The 20,534-nt window shown below is 40.0% G+C and overlaps 1 protein-coding gene across 20 annotated transcripts in view; it reads left to right on the top strand.

Annotated features, from left to right (window-relative positions):
• Positions 1 to 20,534, top strand: part of DST (dystonin) — a 453,023-nt gene that overhangs the window by 419,013 nt on the left and 13,476 nt on the right. For 16 of the 20 annotated variants that reach the window (XM_053664966.1, XM_053664967.1, XM_053664968.1 and 13 more), the window contains 12 exons: positions 2,958 to 3,127; positions 4,447 to 4,606; positions 7,298 to 7,492; positions 7,997 to 8,125; positions 12,074 to 12,217; positions 13,164 to 13,352; positions 14,477 to 14,606; positions 16,279 to 16,442; positions 17,235 to 17,397; positions 18,879 to 19,033; positions 19,208 to 19,282; positions 20,142 to 20,159. In XM_053664966.1, the coding sequence (XP_053520941.1) occupies positions 2,958 to 3,127; positions 4,447 to 4,606; positions 7,298 to 7,492; positions 7,997 to 8,125; positions 12,074 to 12,217; positions 13,164 to 13,352; positions 14,477 to 14,606; positions 16,279 to 16,442; positions 17,235 to 17,397; positions 18,879 to 19,033; positions 19,208 to 19,282; positions 20,142 to 20,159 (1,692 nt within the window). The remainder of the gene's footprint in view (positions 1 to 2,957; positions 3,128 to 4,446; positions 4,607 to 7,297; positions 7,493 to 7,996; positions 8,126 to 12,073; positions 12,218 to 13,163; positions 13,353 to 14,476; positions 14,607 to 16,278; positions 16,443 to 17,234; positions 17,398 to 18,878; positions 19,034 to 19,207; positions 19,283 to 20,141; positions 20,160 to 20,534) is intronic. The other 4 variants (XM_053664970.1, XM_053664971.1, XM_053664984.1 and 1 more) reach the window with 1 other exon arrangement.

The raw sequence follows: 20,534 nt of genomic DNA on the forward strand, positions 1-20,534 counted from the left end.
TGCCCTTCACATTGGTGAGGTGGCAGTAGCATCTTTACTCTCCAGGGACCATTCCATTATGATCCAGAGTTAATTGGTAAAACAGAAAATTAAAACTAGAAGTCTTCTACAATCTAAAACATATAAAGGATTTGTAGGAGTCCATTGGTGATTCAAGTTTTAACCATTGTCTTGTCTTGTACTTTCTTTCATAGGCCATGCAGAAGATAATTCTATAGTAAAAAGTAGTATACATTTTCTCATATAGGTTCTTTTTAACAGTGCATTGGGGAAAATCGTTTTTTTTTCTGCCTAAATTGGCATTTTATTGTATATATGTGGGAATATGAAATTCTATCCTTACCCTCAACCATAGTGGTTTCTTCTATTGATTAGAAGATATAGGCACATCACATTTTGTATTTTCTACCTCTTCTACCATGCCTACTGCATGCCTACCATGCCTACTACATGCCTACCATACCTACTACATGGCATTTCCCCAATCTCCTCCAATCTATTGTATTTGGGTCTCTGTAATTCTGTTTGACCATCAGCACTCAGAGGGAGGGTGTGGGCAAAAGGAAAATGGCTCTTGCCAGTAGTTTGACAGCTTAGGCATCTATAAATAACTCACTGCTTTAACAGTGGTAATTTATAAAAGGCTGGAAAAAACCGAGATGATGTAAGGTCCTCATCAGAAAATTCTGGCCACCATCTTCACTTAGGTTGGTTGCTTCCACTGGGAAGCTAAGTGACCTCAGAGGGTCATGATCCTGGGGTGATGGAAGCAAACCTATTGAGCATCTGTTTTTGTCTGGATGAGAGCTTATGAGTGGCTCATTTTGCTGCCACCCTGTGTCCCTGGGCTGCCACATCGAACATTGGCAGCACAGTGACAGTGAGCAGTACCTTCCTTCCTTCCCCTCTGATGGAAAAATGACAGCCTCCTTCTCAAAATAGAATGTCTTATTTGAACTTGATCGTAGATGTTGTGCCATGTAGTCTTATGAAAGTATGCTGAATATTTAAATTTGAAAATTCTAGTAATAAGGATATGCAAGGAACCCTGTTAAATTCTGTATTTTCTCTAGTGCAGCTTACTGCCAGTTACTATTTCTGAGATACACGGTACATTCAGCCATTTTTTATAGTATATTTTATTTCTTACGTCATTACAGTTGTCCTAATATTTTCCCCTTTGCTCCCTCTGCCAGGTACCCCCACTCCCTCGAACAATCGCCACCCTTAGTTCATGCTCATGGGTTGTGCATATGAGTTCTTTGGCTTCTCCATATCCTATGCTTTTCTTTACATCCCCCTGTCTGTTTTGTACCTACCATGTAGGCTTCTTATTCCCTGCACCCTTTTCTCCCCCTCCCTGCTGATAACCCTCCATGTGATCTCCATTTCTGTAATTCTGTACCTGTTCTATTTGTTCACATAGTTTGTTTTTGTTTTTTAGATTCAGTTGTTGATAGTTGTTTGTTGTCATTTTACTGTTTATAGTTTCGATCTTCTTCTTTGTCATAGATAAGTCCCTTTAACATTTTATATAATAAGGGCTTAGTGATGACAAATTCCATTTAACCAATTTTAAAAGAAGTCCTTTGTGTTCATTATTTAAAAAGTATTAACTTACCTTGTATTCAGCTATAACATTTATTAAGTATCTGCAATGTGAAGAAGATCTATCAATACCACGGTTATAAAACTAATATCCTGTTTAGAATAACATGAAAAAATTATATCTACAGAAAACGAACTGCAAAAGTAGCATGATATTGTAATGGTGTTCATTGCTAAAAAATTCCCAGATGTAGTTGTCTTGTGTTAGAGGACAAAATAAATATCTTAGTCATTATAAGACATTTAAGGTGTCTCACTTTTAAAAGCAATAAAAACTTATTAAGTAATTGTAACTGGGGTTATTTTGGAAGATTACTACATTTGCATAGCACTTTACTCTCTGGGGTGATTCTAACTAATGTCCTTCCAGGACTGAGAATCACTGTATGTGTTCCCATTTTTGTATTTGAGCTTATAGGCTGCCTATTAAGTTGACCTCTTCCCATCCCTGGGGTTATATTATATATGCAACAGCAGTTGTCCCATTCTTTCTATTACATAGTTATAAACACACATAGAATATAATCTGATAGTGAGGAGCCTACAAAGACAATATCCCTGCTCCAGACAGGCGTGTAATTGAGTTGTGTAGAAAGTAGAATACGCCCCTCCCACACATATACACACAAATGTGAAGATTAACAATGTAAGAAGTAACAAAGCATAGATTTCATGTTAGCAGTATAGCTTTTTGGTACTTAGAAGAGTAATCCTTGGATCTTTCAGACTTCATAGGTCATCACAGAGGTGGAGAGGAGGGTGCAGACCTCCCAAGTGGTGCGAATAGAATGACCAGTAGGTCCAAACATAGAGGTCTATAGATGTGGTTCTTATTTGTCCCTCATCCTAGTTCACAGATGAAATTACACGTAACATTATTGTGACTATCAAAAATAAATCTGTTTGACAAAAAAAAAGTAAAATTTTACATTATTTAGACACTCTGTGTCCTTATTGGACCTGTGGTTTCTCATAGAATGTCAATTTTTCCTTAAGCCACAGGATTTTCAGTAGTTTATTAGCAATTCCATCTTATCATAACTGTTTGTGGTTTATAGCTACAGAACATTCAGAATTTCTTTGTTTTGAAATTATTTTCTTGACCATAGCAGGTGCTTGTGGAGACACCTGGCTTCTGAGAAAAGTGAAACCTTCAATTTGAAAATGTGAAGACCCTTTTTTACCCTGATGCTTTCCTATGCAGAGTCCAGCACTATACTGTGTGACTCGATTGTTCGCTGATGTCTTCTCGTTAGGTCCCATCTGTTAGAGATGCCTCTTTTCATGTCTCTTACCTATTTGTTTGTTAGTCCCAAGTATACATGCACATCGTTGTCTTGTATGTGTAGGAGTTTCAGAAATCGCTCGGAGCCAAGCATTCTGTCTACGACACCACCAACAGAACTGGACGTTCTCTGAAGGAGAAAACCTCCCTGGCTGATGACAACCTGAAACTGGATGACATGCTGAGTGAACTGAGAGACAAATGGGACACTATCTGTGGGAAATCTGTGGAGAGGTAAAATGTTCTGTAAGGCAGTTGGGTTACTTTGTCGGACCTCTTTCAGATACACAAGCACCATGCATTTTAGGAAGCTTAAGTGTGTCCTTTGCCTGGGGAACTTCTGCGGGTCCTTAGTTCCCCTTGTACATACTTCCTGCACCAAGAAGGCTTTGCTGTTCATTATCATTTGTTTTCGCGTACCCAGTTCACTCGAAAGTGAGACTATTCTGCAAACTTCTGTCATCTCACACTTACTACAGCAATTATCTTCTGACTGGTCTCCCTGGGTCTGCTATTGTCCTTAATCCAGTTTCTACATAACTACTAGGGTGGTCTTTTTCAAGTGGAAACGAAGCTTGCCATTCATTCCCCTGCTTCGTACCCCTTAGGGACTCAGCATTGGTGTGAACTAAAATATAGGCACTTTCTCTGCAAGGTCTACTGATCTGACCCCTGTGGTCTGCTCCAAATTCCATCTGCCCACTTCTATTCACATCTTTCTCATTATACTTCAACTGTGAAAGCCCAAAACTTATTTCAAAATTTTTAAGTATTTAAGAAGGAACAGTAGTATGAAAGAGTTCGAATATCTTTAAAATGTTTTCATAGTTTTTATTGATCCTTAGTCTAATTACTTTTGTGTCAGTATCAAGAGTAAATGGAATATTATATTTTACTCTAGGGAACTTTACAGTAAGTTGGTGTATGTATTTTTTATTTAAAAAATCTCCAATTTCAAAAGCTCATGTTTTTACACTGTCACGTAGTCAGGTAAATCATTTCTTTTGTATGACATTCTGGAAGAGACCAAAGATCAGCGAGGGCAGACAGATCTGTGAAAGCCGGGGCTGAGAGGTGGGGGCAGGCTGTGCCCATAAAGAGACAGCCCGGGGGAGATTTTCCAGGATGATGGAACTGTTCTGTGTCTTGATTATGATGATAGTTATGTGTATCACAGTTCACATAACTGTATACCTAAAGACCTTGGTTTTTGCTGTATGATAATTTAAAACAAAATTATAAAACTTTTGAGTTAAAAAGCACATTTTCATGAAGAAATGGAAGGGTCTGTGATCTCCAGGGGTAGTGATGAGAGAATTTTCCTGGAACAGATGCCATGTATCTAAGGAATAAAAGAGAAAATTTGAGAACAGTGTCATTATTTTCTGAAGGAAGCACAGAAACAGCAGTGAATACCAACATATATTTCTTTTGTCTTTTCAGTATGGCTTAAACTTCATAAATGAATTTTAGCTGTTGGGCTGCATAGGCTGGCTTTTTTTGTTTGTTTGTTTCTCAAATTGATTTTTTATCCTTTCCCCCCTCCCCACCAGACAAAACAAATTGGAGGAAGCTCTGTTATTTTCCGGACAATTCACAGATGCCCTGCAGGCCCTCATTGATTGGTTATACAGAGTTGAGCCCCAGCTGGCGGAAGACCAGCCTGTCCATGGAGACATCGATTTAGTGATGAATCTGATCGATAGCCACAAGGTATTGTTTACCTGGGACATTTTATTCATCTCATTTGATTATTCTGAGTATAGAAGAAACTGTCGCCACTTAGCCTTTGAAAATCCTAGAGATGGTATCTCAGACCACATCAGTCTTTAATAGCGAAATGCATGTACATTTGAGCAGAAGCAGGGAGCCAAGTTTAAAAACGATGTAGGAAAATTATTTTAGTATCAAAGAAATACTTTTGTGTTTAATTTTCCAGATTCAAGAGCTTTCAGAACTTGGAAAGTGATTTTATTCTGTGGTACTTTAGAACATGTTTCAAGAATGTTTTACTATGCTTTTTATTCATTTAAATAATTATGTAATATAATTTAAAATCATTCAGTCAGTGACCTGGAACTCGGTCACTGCGTAAATGCGCAGATTTGTGACATGATCTATGGGGGTCATGGTCAGCTGCTTTTTTTTTCTTTAACCGTTTTAACCTTGCCCCTTGAACTACAGCGATTTATGAGACAACAGCATATGCTGGAAGGGATTCAATTATTACTTCAAGAAAATTGGTTTCCTTGTAATCTCCGGATATGTATGTTAAACCATTGTGCAAACCAGAGGTCGTATGTGAGAACGCCATCCGTCACTGACTGTGCGGGGTCCTCAGTTCTGATCCAACGCTGGGTCACCACTGAGCCCTGAAAACAGCGTGAGGCGCGGCACTAGGTAGAATGGTTTTTATCAGCTGACTTTATATCAAGTGATATCTTACAGTGCTGCACCTGAATTCGTGCTGTATTTCCCCTCTATAATTTCTGGGTTCAGAAAATCTATTTTATTAAAAAATGTTCTCTTTGTACTTCCCTGGTTGTGCTATTTTGATCTTGTTCCTTTTTACATCGTCGGTCCTTTTGCATATTCAGTTCCCCTTTTCTTGTTCTGTTATCTCACTATAGCAGTAAAGGAGACTTGGTTATTTTGAATGTTAGAAGATAAAAGAATAGATAAAGAACATTGATCAGGCCTGCAAAAATTTAAAATTTTGAAAATTATGTTGATTTGCCTATATTAAAACAAATATTTTGTGCATGATGGATATAAACTTTTCCATTCCCTGGCTTTTATTCAATGAGTAATGAATAGTGTAATGTTCCTTTTTACATAAATACCATTTTTGTAAGCTCACTGTCTAAATATTTACTCCCCTAGGCACTTGCCAGGTTTTTTATATATTGAAGGTCATCAAGAATGAATTAATCATTCAGCATTAGTAATACAATTGGAAGACTCAAGAAGATGTTTAAGTATACAAAGTAAATTAGAAAGTCTGCTCAGAAATATTGGACTAGTCCTCTCACAGACAGAATGTTTAGATCCTGCACCGTCTGTGCATGTGTGTGCACGCACACATGTGTGCACGTGCGTCTGTCTGCAGGCACATCTCATTTAAAAGTGACGGAGTGAAATCACCAAAGAACTCATCATACTGTGTTTGCATTGGTTCTGAAGGGCTGTCTTTTATAAATGATCTAAGTATCAAAAGAGAAAGCCACGGATATAGCCACGGTTATAAAATGTGCTCGGTAATATTCATTTGTGACTTCTTTAGAAAAATAAGACAATTTTATTCCATACATAAAGCCAGTTATTTGAAAGACTTGGTTTCGTACACAGACTCTTGGATCAGAAGGAAAGAATCCTGGACTATTTCTTGGATCAAGACTGTGGCCAAAAGAAGCCAATCTAACTCCTGACACATCAGATTTCACCTGAATTAGATGGAAGAGAAACAGAAAAAGCTTCTCCTCCAAGATGACGAGGATTGAAGCCACTAAAATTCGACATTGTGGGTCATTAGTACTCAGGACATGTTATAGAATAAATGGACTACATGCCAGCCTCCATGAGATTTCCTGCCATTATACCTAAGGATCCCCATGAAGTACCCCAAGATTGCTTAGTTATTTGTTAGTCTCTTAGATCTGTTTACTAATTAAGAGGAGTTTGGTAGCCAGCACACAGATGGAACTCAGTAATGATTTGAGTGGAACCGAGGCACCATTTTAAAAAATCAGAGAAAAAAAGGAATTTGATGCATTATTTTGTGGAATTGAAATAATGAAGGGTGGCCACCATTATTTAAGACCAGTGAGTAATTAAAAAAAATAAGGTTGTTCACTGGAGAAGCTGTTAAAAGATTGAACCGATTTATACGAGACGGTCCTTTTTTTTTAAAGAACTTTTAATTTTATTTTTCAATTGAAGTTTACATTCGGTGTTATGTTGTATTAGTTTCAGGTGTACAGCATAGTGGTTAGACAATCACATACTTTACAGGGTGTCCCCCTCATATTTCCGGTACCCACCTGACACATACATGGTTACTGCAATGTCGTTGGCAGTATTCCCGAAGCTGTATGCACATTCCATGTGACTGTTTTGTAACTGCTTCTCAATGCCTTCGCCTTTGTCACCCACCCCCTGACCCCCCTCCCTTTGGCAACCACCAGTCCGCGCTCCATGTCTCAGACATAAGACTACTTCTGACAGTGCTGTGAAGGTGGCAATGGGTCATGTCTTTCGAAGACTGTGTGAAATGTCTGGGTCCTTCAACCACAGGGCTCGGGGATCTGTACGTGATGTTATTTCCACACGTATACTTCCAACTATGTTTTACTGTTTTGGTTTTGTAGTTAAAAATTAATTTCTATAAAAATACGGTTCTCTTAGGCCTTCCAAAAGGAACTGGGGAAGAGAACCAGCAGCGTGCAGGCCCTCAAGCGCTCAGCCCGAGAGCTCATAGAAGGCAGCCGAGACGACTCCTCCTGGGTCAAGGTCCAGATGCAGGAGTTAAGCACACGCTGGGAGACTGTGTGCGCGCTTTCGATATCAAAGCAAACACGATTAGAAGCAGCTCTGCGCCAGGTAATCGTCATGTAAATTGTAGCAGGGCATAGTGAGAGGGCATGAAGCCTCAGTAGGAACTGCTTTTGTGAAGAACGGAGAAGCTCCTCATTTCCCAACCAAGACAGCCGTGGAGAAGGGCGTTCTGATAGCATCACTGCCCTGGTCCTTCCCTCCAACCCCTCTCCACAAGACCTTAATTTACTACTGAGGGAGGTTTTCTAATCTTCATGTAAATGTGCTGCTTGAGTAATTTTTCAACTTGAAGGTATAAACGGGCTGCCATTCATCTAAAATCAGATTATTAAAATGGTGAGTTATTCTTCTCACATATAGGCCTTTTGATATATTAGATGTCTTCTTATATTTGTAAAAGGCAGCACCATATAGCTTTATCTTTTTATGGGGGTAATTCATTGAGTCAATTTAAATGTAAAACTTATTTTTATTAAGAGGAAGAATCTACTATACTAACAAGCATATTTGGGACTGTCGTGTGGGGTGCATGTGTGTGTGAACCTTTAGGCGGAGGAGTTCCACTCGGTGGTGCACGCCCTCTTGGAGTGGCTGGCTGAGGCGGAGCAAACCCTGCGTTTCCATGGAGTTCTCCCGGACGATGAGGATGCTCTTCGGACACTCATTGATCAGCATAAAGTGAGTTATATAAATGCCAAGTAAAACTAAGTGAGAAAATCAGACAAAGTAAAGAAAATAGACTTGTCCCTGCAAATATCAACTGCTTGAATATTTTCCTTCTTCAGAACTAATTAAAGATCTGGTGCATTTGAGAATTTACCTGTGTTCTCGTTGTATGCACAGGTGTGTCCCTGTGCACCTGTACATAGGTATGTGTGGCTAGCTTTTTATGTTTTCTTGATAAAGAAGATGGTCGTTCTTCAAGTTGAGGAACGTGTATATGAAGGACCCACATGTAAGGACCGTGCGAGGGAGGGTTGAATGTGGGGGGGGGTGCCGCAGTGCAGGGGAAAATGGGGACAACTGCAATTGAACAATAATGAAAAATTTTTTTAAATGCAGAAAATCCAAACTAGGAAAAGAAAAGGTGGTTATTCTAAAATTAGTCACTTGGTTTCCTGTCTTTGGGAAGCTCATTGATTTTTCTAGGGGTTATTTGGCTCCTGACCAAAATTGGTCAATTTTGTTGCACTTTAATGTGCATTTCAAAGATAAAACTTCCTTAGTAAATAGTTTGGTGTAGTCACATGATTGGAATTAGAAATTAATAACTTTGACTTTCAAGACAAGCAAGTAATGTAATAATTAATTGGTCTGCAAATTTTATTTTTAAGCCTTTGTCAATTCTGTTTTTAATCAAGAGCCACCTTATATTCTTTTGAGGAGTAACTGTAGTACAAATTATAAGTCGATAAATGAATTATATAAGTAGGCATACTATTAAGTAAGTAAAAATCTGGCCATTGAGTTTTAGATCAAGGTGTTTCTTGTGATAATGCATTGAAATAGCAGAACACGGAAGAGAGTGATTCAGATAGATCTTAACAGATTCTTTTTAAAGCTTTAACTCTAAATATCAGGAACTTGCAATGCTAACACTCAGTGTAGTATTACTGTCAGGGTCCCTGTTAACTTGAAAGGATCTGTTTGACCACTGGGTAACCTCGTCTTTCAGGGTCAAGTTAGAAATACGTCAGTAATTCCAGCGTAGCATGGATTACATCATCTATGGAGTCTTCTTACTTTAATTACAATGCTTTCTCAATAACGGGTTGTGTGACCTATGGCAATGAAACACTGCCTTGTCACTAAGGGAAGTGATGTGATCCGGCATGACATTATCTGGAGGAATGAAATGCTTCCTGCGCCATGTAAAGTTGAAGCTAGAATGCAAGAGTAGGAAAGTTACATCAAATTTATTGTAAATATTTTATTCAGTCCTGTATTTTGAAAACCCAGGTTATACAGGGTCTGCCATAAGTAACACCTCATGAATGTAATTGGTAGGCTAATAATATGGGAGTAATAATTTATAGTTTTAATTTGAACATTTCACCTAAAATGTCATATGGTGTACTTGAGAGTGACATTGTAATGTTAGAGAATTCCATGCTTATGACTTTGTAATAAAAGATTTTGTAATAAAAAAAGGGGCATTATTTGTGCCAGTCCCTGTATTATATTACTGTAGGCTGACCGGTACCCCAACCTGCTCAGTCCTGGGTCTCAGAGGAGCCCCTCCCAGCCCAGGGTTCAGATCTATCCCCTCCCCGCCACGGAAATGAGTCCACTTGTGGTCTCACCACCTGCACAGCAGGACCAGAAAACCCCCGGAACCACCAGGAGGCAGGTATCCAGAGCAGTGGTAATGGCTCATATAAAAATAGTAGGTCCTCCAGTAATGTCATTTTGTTACAATATTGATGAGATGCTATAGGAACTTAACTTTTGTTTGCATCAATTAGCGTATGATAAAATCAGTTGTTTTTACTTAAAGTTGCAGAATCTATTGACAATGTTAAATCAGGACTTACTGTAATTACCTTTAAACTTTTTAAAATAATATAAGCTATTTAAAAAACATAAGTTTATAAAGAGCTTCTTAGTAATGATATTTAACAGTAACATTACTCATTCTTTTTCAGTTCCTCTGCTTCCCTTCACACATTCACCAGCGGGGGGGGGGGGGTGCGGGGGACAAGAGTATCAGCCCCAGGAGTGGAGCCTGCTCAGCACATTTCACTCTCTAAAAATGGGCGTGTGTCCCCATGTGAGCACAAACCACGAAAGTAGCACTCAGGTGACAGCGGAAGAGCAGAGAACACAGTGGGGAGCTGCCTGCCAGTCCCCAGTGTTCAGCAGCCCCAGACTCTTCCAGGTGTCGAAGTGATTAAAAGTGCATGATCAGGTCAGCTGGCCTCTGGAAAAGCACAGCTGTTGTTGACCTTCCTAGTGAAGGGTTTTTTTTTTCTTTCATTTAAGGGGATATATATTGAGGGAAATTACAATATTTTTAAAAGTGGGTCATGATATTTAAAAAAGTAGGTCACATTAGTGGAGTATATTACTAATTGAACCTTGACTCCACAGCAGTAAAAGTGTGTAAATAAAAGGCGAAAAAAGCATTTATTCAATCACAAAGACCCAAAATGGAATAAGGCACAGACTTTTGATCATGTGGACCTTAAACTCTAGTAGATAAGTATGTAAACAAACTATGTTAGCATAGCAAACCTCTAGCAGGAAGCACAAGACAGAGCTGCTTCATGGAGGCTCACAGGGTCACTAGACTCTGTGGTCAACACCCGGTTTCACAGGATCGCCCCTGCTCAGAGGACATGAGTGCCCGCTGTGTTTGCAGCCTCCGGGGCCCCCTGACACTGTGATCCAGGAATCCTTTTTTCCCTTTTTTAAAGATTTTATTTTATTTATTTATGTTTAGAGAGAGGGGAAGAGAAGGAGAAAGAGAGAGAGAGAAACATCAATGTGGGTTGCCTCTCACACGCCCCCTACTGAGGACCTGGCCCACAACCCACGCATGTGCCTGAGACTGGGAATTGAACCGGCGACCCTTTGGTTCATGGCCTTTGCTCAGTCTACTGAGCTACCCCAGCCAGGACTCAAGGAATACCTCCTAGTGTGGGGGTCTAGATAGACTGGGGTGTCTGTGGGTTCTTGAAATTCAGTGTATGGTTTGGGAAGCATTTCAGCTGTTTTGAGGTAAAGGACCTGATTTTTTAATGATGCTTGCAGAGTTCTATGATTCATGTATCTGTAGATACAGTTCTGGACATTTTGAGGCTTATCCGTCCTGCTGGGGTGGAGAGTGGCTCTCACTGGCCTTTGAATGAGAGGGGCAGTTCTCACACAGCTGGCCCGCTGTCCGGCCCACTCCCTCCTGCCTCCGCCTGCCTCCTTCCTGGTTGTACGTTTGTGCCGTCTCTCCCACACCCTCAGCCTTCTATAGTGCCTTGCCTGGCTCTTTCTTTCTTGTTTAGAACATGTTCCTATCTTTCCTGACACAGTGAATGCTATTTTAAATACTAACCTCCTTGTTTTGTTAGGTTATTTTGTTTCAGTCAATATTATTTCTGTGTTGGTAATACTGTCTCTCTCAATCCTACTCTCCATTAATAATGTAATTATAAAAATTAGGAGAGGATATTTCTTGCCTAGTATATTTTGTAAAGCATGGGATGCTATCCTATAATTTTTAAAAAATAGATATTAGAAAGTACAGGGTCTGGCAGAAGTAAGGCCTGCTGAGTGTGGATGGTAGGGTAATAATAAGGGTGTAATAATTTACAGTTTTAATTTGAACATTTCACCTAAAATGTCATATGGCGTGCTTGAGTCTGATATTGTTATGTTACAGAATTACATGCTTATGACTTTGTAATAAAAGATTTGGTAATAAAAAGGGCCATTATTTGTGCTGGACTCTGTATTTATTTTCTGCTTTGGGGCCTTCTCCTCCTTTAACTCCCTAATTCGTGGATTATTTCCAGCTGTGAACAAACCAGTGCAACTTCTTGTTTATTTGTTTAACTGACAGTCAAATGAGTGCCACTGGAGTTTTGTTTTCAGCCAGTGCTAGCAGCTAATTGAACTCTGTTTCTGCTGTAGGAATTCATGAAGAAACTGGAAGAAAAACGAGCGGCCCTCAACAAAGCGACCAGCATGGGGGATGCCGTTTTGGCCATCTGCCACCCCGACTCCATCACCACCATCAAGCACTGGATAACGATCATCCGGGCCAGGTTTGAGGAGGTCAGTGTGGTTCAGGGCTGCAGTAGCCTGGACAGTCAGGGGGGATGAGAACTTCAGCAGTTAAGGTGCACTTACGGCCATGCCAACACGAGGGCTCTGCAGAGAGACGTGTTCTTTAACATGCCCTTCCCATGTGTGTCACCTGTCTCTGAAGTCCTTCCTTCCTTTGTTCCCTTCCTCCCTCCCTCTTTCCCTCCCTCCCTTTCTTCCTTCCAGATTTTTTCGATCCTCACCTGAGAACATGCTTATTGATTTTTAGAGGGGAAGGGAGGGAGAGAGGGGGGTAGATAAAAATCTGTATGAGAGGTAAACATCAGTCAGCCGCCTTTCAACCTAGGTATGTACCCTGACTGGGAATCAAACCTGCAACCTTCCAGTTTACAGGATGACATTCCGACCAACGGAGCCACACCAGTCAGGGCAGTCCACTTTTCTTTAAACACTGAAAGCAGTTTTGCAGCCATGTCCCTGAAACTTGAAAAGGCACATACTTGCTTCACTGGATAACTTTCTGCCACTTCCACATTGTGTCTGCTGAATAATCCGGCAGTTGAATAGTATTTCACAGAAGCATAATATATGTTTGTAGACCGAATTGCGGTCTACAAACATTAATTCAATAATTGAATTAATTCTGTATTTAAGATCTTAGCTACTTTTATTTCTACTCTGCTCTACATGGAGTAAGCACATGTGATCCTTCAGAATGCATATTCAAATGCATGCTAGCAAAAGGAAAGCTGGACGGCTGACGTCCACCTCTGAACTTGATGACCTTCCTCAAGGGCTCCCATATCCTCCACCCGCTGGGTCTTGGCACCACTGAGGGGATCTAGAAAGGCTTCTAGCCCAAGTTCCTAGTTTACATGTACATTTTGTGTATTTTACATCAGTTGAATTACTCAGCAAAGTGGAAGAAATTCAGAGAACTTTGTTTCTCAAACAGGTGCTGGCCTGGGCGAAGCAACATCAGCAGAGATTAGCAGGCGCTCTGGCTGGGCTCATCGCTAAGCAGGAATTGTTGGAAGCTTTGCTGACATGGCTGCAGTGGGCTGAAACGACACTTAGTGAGAAGGACAAAGAAGCCATCCCCCAGGAAATTGAAGAGGTGAAAGCCCTCATTGCAGAACACCAGGTAAAATAAATGTCATTCTGAGCCCTGGCCTCCTCAGGTAGTGTCTTTCTTGCACTGCTCCGGTACCCAAAAGAGTGCTCTGTGCTTATTACCTTCCCTTCCTCAAACGCAGTCCTCAACCCCTTCCCACGGGTTTCTGGTCTGTCCTGTATATCCTGCCTGTTTTAATCTCTGAAATGATGGGCATCACCCTAACTCTCATTTGTTTGCTTGTTTACAAAGGGAAAGTTGTATTGGCTTAGTTGGTTAAACAGTTAACATTGCTATTATATTTTAATAAAAATAGAAATACCAGTGTCTGCAGTGGCCCTGTGCTGTCTCAGGCCATGCTCTCTGTGATCAGAGGTGTTAAAGTGAGTAGTTTTCCAGTGCGAAAAAGACTCCAGAAACGTGTCACTTTGCACTTTCACCCACCTCCTCCTTTCCTCATTGCTTTTTACCTCAGTCGCTGCTTTTGCCAAATATCCAGATACAGCAGTACTTATAATAGTAGTATTATTTATATAATCGACAATATCATTAATAATAATAAGCCTAAGGACATGAGATAAGAAATGTCCAGCTCGTTGAACCTTTTAAATGTAAACTTCAACCAAAACAACTTTTAGCCTCCTTGGCAAAGCACATTCATTGACAAAAATATATATATCCACATTTAATGTGGACACTTTTTGTCGCTGTATGTCACAGCCATCTTAAATGTTTTCCGTATGTAGGTGAAGTGTGGCACAAAAAGGTCTCAGGGACCACTGCAGGTAACTGGTTTCTTAGCAGACAGATGCTGCCTCTGAGACCCTTCAGGAAGAGGCCAGACACTGGGCCCTGGCTGGTGCACAGACAGGCTGTGTTGCTTCCAGCGGCCCCAGGTGTGGTGTTGAAGCGAAAACCAATTACCTTTGTGATGCCATAGTTACTTACCAGCTATAACCTTTTGCACTCTTTAGAAATTAGTAAATGCTGTGTTACGATGGTTTTGATTTATATCCCCTAGAGATAAAACTTGGTGGTTTGTTTTATAGAAACAATAGCATGGTCTTTTTTTTTCCTTTTGTTTTTAGTTCATTTCTGCAGGTGGCTTTCTCTGATATACTTGTATTTAATTGATATAATTTCTTTCGCTTCAGACCTTCATGGAAGAAATGACCAGAAAACAGCCTGATGTGGATAAAGTTACCAAGACCTACAAGAGGAGAACAGCTGACCCCTCCTCACTGCAGTCCCACATCCCCGTCTTGGATAAGGGGCGAGCAGGCAGTAAGCAGGGGCCGGTTTCTTTAAAACGAAGATGGCTAAGCAAGGAAGTTGTTTTTATTTTATTTTGATTTCTGGTTTGAAATTTGGGAGCAGCTGGTGGTTCTACATGAGTTCTCTATCACAGAAAGTTTTCTTGAAAGAACACATGGGCATACATTTTAGGCAACTTATTTAAAAATAAAGAAAAAGATCTGTCCAGGTCACAATATGTAAGTGTTTTGGCTTGAATTGTGTATCTTTTCGATTAGCTAGAAGAAATTGAAAAATAGGCATCAAGAACAGAAATCATCAGCCCCTTTGAATTGTCTCATTTTGCTTCTAGTATATAAAAGAACCTTAGGGTAGAATGTAACAGAAATGGCCAGGACCTGGATAAAGTTGTGACGTAACCGTTTAGTAGTGTCCAGGTATCCAATAGATTTTTTCCAAGTTCACATGACTTCAGTCTACCTTGACCCAATGAAGAGACATTAAAAAAAATAATAGCCAGCTTGGAGGTGATTTAAAAGAAGCACAATTTATACCATGCATTTTGTATATTTCTGAAAGGTGCCGTAACTTAAAAAATGGTCTGCAGTCTATTGTAATTACTATATTTCACAAGGAGGCAAGGTAACAAACTCTGGTGCAGAAGTCTGGAGACAGACTCCTTGGCTGTCCTCACCACTCACCAACTGGAAAATGTAACCTTGGACAAGTTACTCAAATTCTTTCTGTCTTGTCTCTCTGTCTCTCCACACCAACCCCCGCCTCGGCTCCCCTCCCTTCCTTCCTTCCCCTCTTTTTCTCTGAGCCTCAGTTTTCTGTAACAGGGGATAATTATAATCTGATGGGACTTTGGTGAGGAATAAATAAGCTAATACTCATGAAGCGCTTAGCTTACTTTCAGGCATATAGTTAAATACTCAGTAAATACTAGCTATTGATATTCTGGTATATGTAGAGCCCTCTGAGTTAGGAATTCCTGGCAAGGCCCAACTGGACAACAACTTCCCATGTGACCTTAGGCCAGTAATTCCTCTAGGCCACATTTAACTGTTCAGTTAAGTGAGAAAACTATATGGAGATCATTGTGCTGTGAAGTTTCAGAAACTTGTGAAAAATAGAGAGGGAGAGAGCATCAGTAAGGCAGGCAGCTGTGCTCTGAGACTATGTGGAAGTGTGTGTGGGGGTCCTAGCTTCCGCCCAGGTCCATGTACCCCATTTGATTGGCACTGGCAGATATCTTGCTCTGACTCTGATGAATGCCCAGTGTCTCTTGCCCTCGCTTACCCTCACCTCCCCCCCCCCCGATCTAGCCTTATTCTCCAAGAAGGGTTTATGTAACTGATTCCGAGCTACTCTTAACTACCCTGGGAGATTGATTTTATCACGCCTTAACAAAGAGGCAGATCACAGTATAATTCATTCTCATTGAAATCGCATGCATTTTAAGCTAAAAAATGTTTTAAGTGTACATTTATTGGGAGAGCTTTTCAGTGTTTGAATGCACCTGTTAAGATATATTTCTGTAATCTACATGGAAAGCGTATGATCCTTAATGCATAGAACAGACTTGCACCTTGACGTCAGGCACTGTCTGAACAGGGCACTTCTGTTTGTGATGCCCAGTAATGACGTGGATTTCAGAAGCCCGGGAACTGCCAACATAACCAAAGTTATATTTTAACAGGAAAACGCTTCCCAGCATCGAGCTTATATCCATCTGGGTCACAAACACAAATTGAAACCAAGAATCCCAGGGTCAACTTACTGATGAGCAAATGGCAGCAAGTCTGGCTCCTGGCGCTGGAAAGGAGGAGGAAGCTTAACGACGCCCTGGACAGACTGGAGGAGGTTAGAAAACTCACGCACATGCAGTGCCGTCTTGTGCCTCACTCTGTTCACCATAACACATGGCCAAAACCTTGATTTTTCAACTCTTCCGCAAATATTTTAGCAAACTCTTGCTATTGGAGTGCATGATTTACTTCTAAAACTAATACTAAAATATGTACGTTTTTGTGAAGTGGGGAACCCCTGATATTTAGAGCTGGGATTTAGGGAAGTAGTAAAGTGAAAAACTAATACATTTCAACGTAATCAGAAGCTAAGTCAAGAGAAGATCTAGCTTGACATGCATTTGTTTGGTGGTATTAAGTGGCAAATACAACCGTTTATAATTCAGATATTTTCATTATATATGTTCTTCGATCTCAGATTTAGAGTTGCAGATGGTGAAACTCGGAAATCGTTGGCAGTCTAGGGCGTTAGAGCAGCAGTGGCAGAGAGTGAGGAGTTGTGTCGTGCCTGTGGGCTGGGCTGCCACCGTGGGCACAGAGCTTCTTAGTGGTGTCACATTAGGGCACACCGCCACCTTTGCAATTTGGGCACTATCACAGATTCTCAGTTTGACATTTTTGGGGGGGTGCTTATTTTTTCCTGTATTTGTAAAGAAAAACCACAGTGGCCACAAGAACAAGCATGAAGCAAACTTTACAGAAAAAAAATTTTCTAGCTTCCCCTTTGCAAGATTATACTTTGAAGTAGGAAAGATGTCCTTACTAGAGGCTTATGAAAAGTAACCTTTTCATATAAGCTGAGCACAGCATTAATTAACTCGACCAAAATATCTTTTGCCCTTTTCAGCTGAGGGAATTTGCTAACTTTGATTTCGATATCTGGCGCAAAAAATACATGCGATGGATGAATCACAAGAAATCTCGGGTGATGGACTTCTTCAGGAGAATTGATAAAGATCAGGATGGGAAAATAACCCGACAAGAATTTATTGATGGCATTCTTTCCTCAAGTAAGTCCCAAGAGAAGTGACTGAAACTGATGTAATTTTTAAAGGAAATAAGCACAGTTTAAATTGTGGGGCCAGCAAACTTGTGTTGCCAATAATGCTTCACCTTTAAACCTGGCTGTGAAATCACCACTCTCAAAAGAAGTGTCTTTGGTATAATTTATGGCTGTGGATTCAGGCACACTGTAATAATTGTGTTACCACAGACAGATGCCTCACACCACCGAAGTAGTGTCCTCATCAGTACAGTAAACTTAATGATACTTGATTCTTAGATTGTTTGTGTTACTTGGCACAATGGGAAACCAGCAAGTTGGTCTCTTTGTCATTTTGATTGACATTCTGCTCTAACATCATCATCGGTAGGAAATTAGAACTCTGTGGTATAAACTTCTGAAGGTACGTGCCGTCCTCTTGTTTGGTGGTTCAGTCACGTGTCTGTGGAATCTCTGGCTCATGTTACTGGAAGTCATTCCTCAAATAAATTTCACATAAATGATTGCTTAAGTAGAGTGGTAGTTAAACCATTTGAAATTTGCTAATACTAAACAGTTTTCAACCTAGGAAAATAGCAATTTCAAATGATTTACCCTAGTAGTAATTAAAGATAAATTTAGGTCACATATACAGTGGTTTTCTTTGTTATTATGTAAGTCAGTTTTTTAAAAAGGATTTTAATACATTTGATAACCCTGATAAATTAATCTGCCACATTAAAATTAAAATGTACAACAAAGGCAGACTTAAGTTATACTTCTTACTATTTTTTAAAGACTTAAATCTTTTTTATAAAGTGTTATAGTAAGTAGCAGGTCTTACAAACTTTTAACTGGGACTGTTATATGGCTTATACTGATAGTATCTTAATTATTACTGATATGCGGAATCTAAATACAAAGTCAAACTCACAAAAACAGAGAAGAGGAGTGGTTGCCAGGGCCTGGGGGAAATAGAAGAGGTTGGTGAAAGGATACAGACTTTTAGCCCTGGCTGGTGTGGCTCAGTGGTTGAGTGCTGGCCTGCAAACCAACGAGTCGCTAGTTCAATTCCCAGTCAGGGCACATGCCTGGGTTTCGGGCCAGGTCCCAGTAGGGGCATGTGAGAGGCAACCACACATTGATGTTTCTCTCCTTCTCTTTCTCCCTCCCTTTCCCCTCTTCCTATTGGGGGAAAAAATAGAATACTTGCAGTTGTAAGATGAGTGAGCTCTGATGAGTAATATGGTGACTATACACAGTGGCTATAGTTGATAACACTGTGTTGTGTAATTGAAACTTGCTAAGAGAGTGGTGTCCTTAAATGTCCTCTCTCACACACACACACAAAAGACAGGTGAGGTGATAGATGTGTTAATTAACCAGATGGGAGGAATCCTTTCCCAATATGTACATACATGAAATCATTGCACTGTGTATTTTAACTATTGTACGACTTTGTCAGTTACGTCTCAGTCACACTGGGTTCTGTTGCTTTGAAAATGTCAGAGTTCCCAACCAGCCGCCTGGAGATGAGCGCAGTGGCGGACATCTTCGACAGGGACGGCGACGGGTACATCGACTACTACGAGTTTGTGGCCGCCCTGCACCCCAATAAAGATGCATACAAACCCGTCACTGACGCTGACAAAATCGAAGATGAGGTACTCGTCTCCTTTCCACTGCCCACGACAGCGATACTGTAGTGTGTCCTGGCCAGGGTATCACGCACAGTTCATGCAGCCCTGCTATTGTCGCGTTTAGCAGGTGTCGAGGTTTTAAGGGCCCACTCTGTAACACTGACATTAAAGCGGGTATGTCGTCGTTGTTTTTGGCAGGTGACGAGGCAGGTAGCTAAGTGTAAATGTGCAAAACGATTTCAAGTTGAACAGATTGGAGACAACAAATACAGGGTAAGTTTACCGAATAACTTTGTAGTTCTTTTAAATTGAGGTTTGTTTATAATTTGGTCTGCATTGTTTCCTGGGAGTGCTAGTTCCTTGTTTTTACCTCATATCAAAATGTAATGCTCTGTGAATTTCTAACTCTCATTTAAAATTATATAAACATAGCCTGCATTTTGTATATAAGGACATATCTTTGACATGCACAACATGTACATTACTTTTAAAAAGAAAAACATTCATAGAAAAACACATTTCTTATATTTACGTTGCTTCATGTTACTTTGTAATATATTTTATAATGATTAAAGGTAAGTTTTCATATTTCCAATAACAAAGCTATTCCAAGCCAGAATCACAAAGTTAAAAATGTTGACTAATTTTTATAAAACAAAAAAGAGGCAGTGTTTTCCACTTGTGCTGTAATTTTTTGTTTTATTCAAAATCTCAATAGCTTAGTTCAGCTTCCTCAAAACAATTACTTGAAGATGAGTGTGACTTCATCACTCTTTCTCCATTTTGGAACATCTCTTACATGTAGTAACATGATAAGAAATGGAGTGAATGTCCCTAATATAGTTTATTACTTAAAAACGAAACAATCATTTTTATTCTTATAGTTCCACATTTTAAAATAGTCATCTAAATATCTGAATTTTTAACTTAAATTTGAAACCCAAGGATTAAAAAAAAATGCATAGAAAATGCTCGGATTATTGGCTGTGCAGTTGGATACCTGCACATCTCTGAACTAGATGCGGTATCTGGAAGCCCCGCGTGTGAAGTGTGTGTGTGTTCTAGAGCCATGTAGAAAGTTTCCTGCTGAACTAATTGTATCTTTCTTCCATTTTTTTCATTTTTTTATCAGTTCTTCCTGGGAAATCAGGTATAATTCAGTGGAATGTATTCTCAAGTTCCCAATGATTTTTTTTTTTTTAACTTTAATTCATAGTCATTAAAGCTTGCCATGGCCAATCTTCCCCATGCTGCCCCCTAGCTACTACACTGTTGGTTGGCGTGGTGTTTCTGTAGACGCTGTAAGGGTCCTTGATCCAGGACTCCTTTTTGCCTTGTGTCTCAAATGAGGAGATTACTTTTAAGCAAACCAGATAATGAATTGTAGCTTGGCTGGTGACAGCATTAGAAATATAATTTTCAGTTCCCACTTTTGATAAATACTATTAGCAGATATTTTATGCCAGCACCCGTTGGTGCACACATCTGCACATGGCTTCTCAGGTGTTCACCACCGAGGACGTGT

This window comes from Artibeus jamaicensis, unplaced genomic scaffold (assembly GCF_021234435.1).
Source record: "Artibeus jamaicensis isolate MK-2021 breed Jamaican fruit bat unplaced genomic scaffold, CSHL_Jam_final contig_388, whole genome shotgun sequence".
NCBI classification, from domain to species: Eukaryota; Metazoa; Chordata; class Mammalia; order Chiroptera; family Phyllostomidae; genus Artibeus; species Artibeus jamaicensis.